This window comes from Sapajus apella, unplaced genomic scaffold (genome assembly GCF_009761245.1).
Source record: "Sapajus apella isolate SASKATOON/1434 unplaced genomic scaffold, GSC_monkey_1.0 scaffold88, whole genome shotgun sequence".
Taxonomy (NCBI): domain Eukaryota; kingdom Metazoa; phylum Chordata; class Mammalia; order Primates; family Cebidae; genus Sapajus; species Sapajus apella.
In genome coordinates, this window is record NW_022437028.1 from 5,721,384 (window position 1) to 5,729,678 (window position 8,295).

Genomic DNA, 8,295 nt, shown 5'->3' on the forward strand with positions numbered 1-8,295 from the left:
CCCAAAGTGCTGGGATTACAGGCTTGAGCCACCGCGCCCGGCCTATTTATATTTTTTATCAAGACGAGGTCTTGCTCTGCCGCCCAGACTGGTAGTGAAATCCTGGCCTCAGGCAATCCTCCTGTCTTGGCCTCCTAAAGTGCTGAGATTACAGGCATGAAACACCAAGCCTACATCTATCTTATTTTGATCATCCGCTTTCTGCTGCATTGTGGCTTTTCTCTTCTTCCGTATTATTCACCCTGTCTCCATACTTTATCCAGTCCTCAATTTCAATTCTTTTCTCTGCTCTAATTTTTCCATTCTCCCATTCATTTATCTATCCCAGTAGCTCTTACGTTTTACTCACTGTGATCCTCTACTGGAATTGAATGATGCTTTACAAATGCCTAAATGGGAGGTGGGCTTATCTTCTGTTCCTCTGATAAATCACTATCTAAAAACAACTCTAATGTTTAGCCTCACCGTATGGTGAGTTCCAATCTAGTTGTAACCCTTCTTCAATCCCAGTTCCTTGGAAACCCAGGTAGGAACCAAATATGATGGTTCTGATACCTTTCAGGTGTTTGTGCAACTTAGGCTTATTATTGCTACAAGAAAAAGCATGGACAATCTTACTAAAGGAAAGGGTGATCTTGGCTAGCTTATTTCTCATTAATGAAATTTATTTTATTTCTTAATTCAAGGAATATTTGCTGGCTGGTTGTGGTGGCTCATGCCTGTAATCCCAGCACTTTGGGAGGCCAAGGCAGGTGGATCACTTGAGGTCAGGAGTTTCAGACTAACCTGACCAACATGGTGAAACCCAGTCTCTACTAAAAATATACAAAATTAGCCAAGTATGGTGGCACATGCCTGTAATCCCAGGTACTTGGGAAGCTGAGGCAGGAGAATTGCTTGAACCCAGGAGGCAGAGGTTGCAGTGAGTCGAGATTGTGCCATTGCACTCCAGAAAGAAAAAAAAAAACCAACCCCATCTAAAAAAAAAAAAAAAAAAAAAAGAGTATTTGCTGAGCACTGATCATGTCTACCAGGCTGTTATAGGTGCTGGAGACACAGTGGTAAACAGACAGACAGTGTCCCTGCTTACCTTGTAGAGGGAAGGGACAAACAAATGAAGAAGAAAAGATCAGATTACAAAGAAATTATACAGGGAGATGTGATAAATACTATGAAAAGTCAGTCAAGTCTATTCTCAGTCATTTTTCACCTTATGTGGCCTTAAGAGCTCAGCTGTCTGGAGCCCTGGAGAATATTCCAGGCAGAAGAAACAGCCAGAGCAAAGGCTCTAAGGCAAGACAAACCCGGAGGTGTTGGGAGAAGGAAGGAAGTTGTATATGAGACATACGAGAGAGGGGTAGGGTTGCGAGAGGAGGTTGAGAACCAGGCAAGAATCATTTTTCACCCAGGCTCATGGCCCGATGAGGAGCTTGGATGTTGTACATGCAAAGGAAAGCCATTGGGAGGATTTAAGCAGAGAGGAGTCATCCTGAGATTTACATTTCTAAAATAAATCACATAGAGAATGAGTGAACTGTAGAGGGTCAAGAGTAGAAGCAATTAGACCCAGTGAAGTGGTTCATTTTTTGTTTTGAAACTTTTTATTATGGAAAAAGTAAAATGTCTGCAGAGATATGGAGACTAGTAGAGTGACCTCACTGTGCTCTCCACCCAGCTCCACCAACTAACTAACCATATGGCCAGACTTGCATCTGTAACACTCTTTGCTATTCTCCCCACCACCCGACACTGCCACGGGTTTATTACTGTCGTTATTTTTAGAGACAGTGTCTCACTCTGTCACACAGGCTGGAGTACAAGAGCATGGTCACAGCTCCCTGAAGCCTCAAATTCCTGGGCTCAAGTGATCCTCCTGCTTTAGCCACCAGAGTAGCTGGGACTACAGGCATGTGCCACTAAGCTTGGCTAATTTTTAATTTCTGTGTAGAGACAGGGTTTCTCTATTGTAGCCCCAGCTTGTCTTGAACTCCTGGTTAAGCAATCCTCCCACCTTGGCCTTCTGAAGTACTGGATTATAAGCATGAGTCACTGCACCCAGCCTACCACAGGATTATTTTAAAATGACTACGCATATAACATTATAGGTAAGTTGTTTTTGCAGCAGTTCAGGAGTCAGACAATGGTGGGTAGGAAGATGGAAAGAAGTGCAAAGGTTAAGGTTTTGTTTTGTGATTTAGAGTTGACAGGACTTGCAGATGGATCGGATGTAGAGGGTGAAGGAAAGAGAGGAATCAAGAATGACTGTCTGTGGCTCAGCACCCAGTGGGTGGTGGGGGTGCCATTTACTGAGATGGAACAAACAAGGGGAGGGACAGAGTGCAGTGTGAGGGACACCAAGAGGCCTATTTTGGACATTAGTTATGCTTGAGATGCTTCTAGGGCATTAGTGGGGAGTTATCAAGAAGGCTGCTGGATAAGTATGGGGCTCCAGGAGAAGATCTAAGTTGGGGAGAAGAATTTGGAATTTATCCACATATAGGTGGTATTTAAAGTCAAGAAGGGACGGGTGCAGTGGCTCATGCCTGTAATCTCAGCACTTTGGGAGGCTGAGGCAGGCGTTATCACTTGAGGTCAGGAGTTCAAGACCATCCTGGCCAACACAGTGAAACTCACCTCTGCTAAAAATATAAACATTAGCCAGGCGTGGTTGTGGATGCCTGTAATTCCAGCTACCTGGGAGGTTGAGGTGGAGAATTACTTGAAGCCAGGAGGTAGAGTGAGTTCTGCAGTGAGCCGAGATTGTATCACTATACTCTACCCTGGACAACACAGCAAGACTCTGTCTCAAAAAAAAAAAAAAAAAATAATAATAATAATAAAGTCAAGAGGGACTGAGTGAGACCACTAAGCAGAAGTCCCTTCAGTATTCAGACAGAAATTTGGCTTTTCTGGTGATCTGTGTCTTTTCCTAAAGACGCTGAGCCAGGTGTAGTGGTTCATGCCCATAAGTCCAACACTTTGGGAGGCTCAGGTGGGAGAATCGCTTGAGCCCAGAAGTTTGAGACCAGCCTAGGCAACATAGTGAGAACCCCATTTCTACAAAAATTAAAGAAGCTGGGTGCAGTGGCTCACACCTGTAATCCCAGCACTTTGGGAGGCCGAGGTGGGCGGATCACCTAAGGTCAGGAATTCAAGACCAGCCTGGCCAACATGGTGAAACCCCATCTCTACTAAAAATACAAAAATTAGCCAGGCATGATGGTACACACCTGTAATCCCAACTACTTGGGAGGCTGAGGCAGGAGAATCGCTTGAACCTGGAAGGCAGAGGTAGCAGTGAGCTGAGATCATGCCACTATACTCCAGCGTGGGTGACAGAGCAAGACTCCATCTCAAACAAAACAAAACAAAACAAAACAAAAATAAAACAAACAACAACAAAAACACAGGAAAAAAAAGACAAATTAGCTGGGCATGGTGGTGTGCACCTGTAGTCCCAGTTACTCAGGAGGCTGAGGCAGGAGGATCCACCTGAGTCCAGGAGTTTGAGGCTGTAGTGAGCTGTGATCACACAACTGCACTCCAGCCTGGGCAACAGAGCAAGGCCCTGACTCAAAGACAGAGAGAAAAAAAAGTGCCGAGTGACACATCTTGGAGTGGTTTAACAATTCCAATTTGAAATTCACCCCAAAACTGATGACCAATAATTCTAGAAAATCAATGTCAATTTTTTTTTTTTAAGGACCTTGCTGTTACCTATATTGCATGGCATGACTTTATAGAACAACAGAGAGAAATAATGGTATTGTCTTTGATGAGTTAACAGGATTTTCTCTTTTAAAACTAAAGGTCATACACAAATAATACCAGAAGTCTAAAACCATGTTTTATAGTAAGACTATTAGATCTGTGGATATTAAGAGTTCCCTGATAACATTTAGAGGAGCATTAGTCCAAGGCTAGTGGGAAAGAGTTAAGATTCTGATCTTGGCTGGGCACGGTGGCTCACGCCTGTAATCCCAGCACTTTTGGAGGAAGACTGAGGCAGGAGGACTGTGTGAGGCCATGAGTTCGAGACCAGCCTGGGCAACATAGTGACACCCCCATCTTTATTTTTTAAAAAAGGGAGAGGCGTGCTGACTCATGCCTGTAATCCCAGCACTTTGGGATGCCGAGGTGGGAAGATCATGAGGTGAGGCGTTCGAGACCAGCCTGGCCAAATGGGAAAACGCTTTCTCTACTAAAAATACAAAAATTAGCCGGTGGCGCATGCCTGTAGTCCCAGCTACTTGGGAGGCTGAGGCAGGAGAACTGCTTGAACCCAGGAGGCAGAGAGTGCAGTGAGCTGAGATCATGCCATTATACTCTAGCCTGGACAACAGGATGAGACGCTGTCTAAAAAAACAAACAAACCAAGGATTCTGATCTGCACTAATCACCCTCTCCACCTCCGCTGTCTCTTCCAGCTTGATTTACATTCCGTCTTGGATTAGTAGGTGCATCTGTGTTCATTTCCACCCAGGTATCTCTCCCTCTGGCTTTTCTCCATAAGAATAATATTTAGAGTCCATGTCTAGGCAATAGAGGCTATCTAGACTTAGAGACGGAGTTCTCACCTGGGAATCCATCTCTTGGCGTTTGATCTGTGTCAGCGTCATGCTTGAGAAGTCCATGTTGTCTGCAAGGATGGAAACAAGAAGGTCTTATCAAATTCTACGCTGGCTGACTGGCACCTGAGAGGTGGCCAATGGCAATGCCCTGTGGAAACGCCTGGTTTGTCATCTGTCAACACAGCATGAAAGTAACCAAGGGGGCTGGGTGTGGTGGCTCACTCCTGTAATCCTCGCACTTTGGGAGGCTGAGGTGGGCGGATCATGAGGTCAGGAGTTTGAGACCAGCCTGGCCAACATGGTGAAACCTCATCTCTATTAAAAATACAAAAATTAGCTGGGCGTGGTGGTGAGCACCTGTAATCCCAGCTACCTAGGAGGCTGAGGCAGGAGAATCACATGAACCTAGGAGGTGGAGGTTGCAGTGAGCCGAGATCACACCACTGCACTCCAGCCTGGGTGACAGAGTGAGACCCTGTCTCAAAAACAGAAATAAAGAAAAAATAAAATAAGAAAAATATGAAAGAATGTAGACACAATACTGTGGGATTTGGGATCGCAGGACAAGACGCAGAGAAGAGCTCAACAGAGTGGATAGGAAAAGCGTCTCTTCGGAAAGGCTACCTGTCTCCTCGATCTGTGATTTGCCAGAGATGGTTGAGGCCACGACACTGGCAGTGGCCTGGTTCACTCCCCGAGAGGCCTGCTGCAGCTGGGCTAGGTTGGGGCTGTCCTTATCAGCTTTCACCTAGCAGGACAAAGCGGATTTAGGTTCACACAATACCTAGAACAACAAGGACTGAATTAAATAATTCCTCTGATGGTTCTTAACACACATGTGTGGGCCAAATGGTAATCACCAATCAATTTCTCAAAATCCGCTGCCTGTAGAGTCAGCTCCTGACATATCTGTCATATACAAAATTACTCCTGGCCTCTTTGCTTGGTGGCTCCCAAACTCTAAGCATTATCACTTATTTGGACAGTGTACCCAGTTATGGAAACCAATTTGGGATGACCAGAAATAAGGACAAATAAAGAAAGCTCTGGGAGACTGTGAAACTCTTCAAAGAATTTTGGGTACCAGCTTTACATGAAAATTAGTTGGGGGCATTGATGATATTGATTCAAAAAAATTTTTTTGTTTTTCAGAAAGAGATTCACTCTCATCACCCAGGCTGGTGTGCAATGGCGTGATCTCGGCTCACTGCAACATCTGCCTCCCAGGTCTACGCGATTCTCCTGTCTCAGCCTCCCCAGTAGCTGGGATTACAGGTGCCCACCATCATACCTGGCTAAGTTTTGGATTTTTAGTAGAGATGAGGTTTCAACAGTTTGGCCAGGCTGGTCTTGGACTCCTGACCGCAGGTGATCTACTGGCCTTGGCCTCCCAAAGTGCTGGGATTACAGCCATGAGCCACCGCGCCTGGCCTGATTCAAATTTGAAGACTAATAAGAAGGGGTTGTGGAATCTCAGAGCCAATCCGGGTAACCTGTTTATGAGGCCAACCTATTTCGTATTCGAATGTTTCTTGAATTCCAGGACTGCTAATCAGAAGTTGGCATTGCTGGGACTCTCTAAGGCGACTTGTGACAGATGTGAGGAAAGCCATGAGGGACACGTGTGGTGCGCTGGGTACAGGCATTCCTTGCTGTCACACGAAAGGCTTTTAGAAGAGGATGGTGTGGGACCCTTAAGAGGCTGAATTTTTATTTGGGATCGGATCCACCTGAGCCATGGATTAATCATCTGTTCTCAGGGCCAGCTCCATCCCATCATCCAAGTACTGTCTAACCTAGCCAAGTACTCTCCAACTCCTAAGTACTCTCGAACCTAGCCACGTACCGTCTAACCTAGCCAAGTACTCTCTAACACAGCGAAGTACTGCCTAACCCAGCCAAGTACTCTTTAGCCTAGCCCAGTACTCTCTAACCACGGCGTCCAGGGTCCTAGGAGGTCCAGCACAGGTCCTACCTTGGATGCAGCCACAAGCTGGGCTGTGCTAGCAGCAATTTCATGCGAACACACCATTAGCTCCTCAAATTTCCCTCTGCCTTGTACCACCAGATCAGCTGCATCCCTGGTAGAAAAGGACAAGAGGGACTAGGTTACAGGTAGATGAGCTGTAACTTCCCCACGATCCCACCTCCAGATGACCCCATTGCCCTTAGCTAAACAGGGAGGGGAAGCTGCCTGCCCTGTGTCACCCTGGGAGAGCCATGCTCCCATGTAAACTCAGTCCTATTGACTTTCTGATCAGCAGTTCATTTCTAAGGGACATATTATTATTATTTTTTTTCCTTTTTAAGCTATTGTTTGGAGTGGATCAATGGAAGAGCGGTTGGGGAAGGAGCCTTGGCACCAATGGGCACTTACACCATGACAGTGGCTCCCCAGCCCACAGCCTTGGAGGCTGAGATGAGTCCTTCTGTCCACCGAGAGTTCTTGGCATAAAACTCTTTAGGGGATGCTGTACCCTAGGGAAGTGAAAAATAGTAATAGCCACCTTTTACTGAGCACGTACTGTATGGCAGGTGCTTATAGATATCTATTATCCCAAATCAACCTCACAGTAACTGGGAGATGTAAATATTAGTATTCCCATTTTACAATAAAGAAAAAGATTCAGAGACAAAAATGGCTTTTCCAGCTGGGTGCAGTGGCGCATGCCTGTAATCCCAGCACTTAGGGAGCCCGAGGCAGGCAGATCACTTGAGGCCTGGAGTTTAAGACCATCCTGGCCAACATGGTGAAACCCCGTCTCTACTAAAAGTACAAAAATCAGCTGGGTGTGGTGGTGGGCACCTGTAGTCCCAGCTACTTGGGAGGCTGAGGCAGGAGAATTGCTGAACCCAGGAGCCACCGGTTGCAGTGAGCCAAGATCGCGCCACCGCACTCCAGTCTGGACGACAGAGCAAGACTCCATCTCAAAAAAATATAAAAATTAGCTGGGTGTGGTGGTGGGCACCTGTAATCCCAGGTACTCAGGAGGCTGAGTCAGGAAAATCGCTTGAACCCGGGAGGAGGAGGTTCAGTGAGCCTAGCACCGCACTCTAGCCTGAGCAAGAGAGCGAGACTCCATCTCAAAAAAAAAAAAAAAAAAAAACTCAACCAAACAAACAAAAACCCCCCAAAACCCCAAACAACAAAACAACAAACAAATAAACAAAAAGGCTTTTCCCAAGGTCATGCAGGAAATAAACGGAAGTAAATCTTGGGCTTTTCTGTCTCCAAAGCCTGTAGCGTTTCTACCATACCACAACATTTCTGTATTGTACATGTAAGAACATATATTCACAGATGAATAAGGTATGCTCTGAAAAGAGTCTAGCCACTCTCTGCTATTTGCTAAAAAAAAAAGGAGACTACACAGTTAATACATTTAAAACAATATTTCTACTTAGATTTGAAAAATGTTTTTATGCTTTGGAAGTGTCTGATAGTCTGAGAATCTGCAGATAATCCTTGTTCCGTCCATCTTTTGATTTTAGAAACAGAAAACATCAGCTCTCAGGAAGATAAAAGGCGTCAGCAAAGCAGTCCTGGCCGCTTGCTTCATGGCGCCGTTCTCCGGCTCGTTAACCCCTCCCTGGACCTGTGCTTCCCAAGCTGCGACAGCATGTGGGAAAATGGGAAAGAAAACAAGATGATGCTAACACCAGCAAAGGCGTGAGACCACGAAGTGATGTGTGGATAGGAGGCTGACAGCAGAGTCTGCCTGTA

General features: G+C 45.7%; 1 protein-coding gene across 5 annotated transcripts in view; it reads right to left on the reverse strand.

The window, feature by feature from the left end:
• Positions 1-8,295, reverse strand: part of HIP1 (huntingtin interacting protein 1) — a 212,411-nt gene that overhangs the window by 3,062 nt on the left and 201,054 nt on the right. For all 5 annotated transcript variants that reach the window (XM_032254993.1, XM_032254994.1, XM_032254997.1 and 2 more), the window contains exons 26-29: positions 6,949-7,049; positions 6,547-6,652; positions 5,196-5,319; positions 4,578-4,639 (exon numbers count right to left, since the gene is read on the reverse strand). In XM_032254993.1, the coding sequence (XP_032110884.1) occupies positions 4,578-4,639; positions 5,196-5,319; positions 6,547-6,652; positions 6,949-7,049 (393 nt within the window). The remainder of the gene's footprint in view (positions 1-4,577; positions 4,640-5,195; positions 5,320-6,546; positions 6,653-6,948; positions 7,050-8,295) is intronic.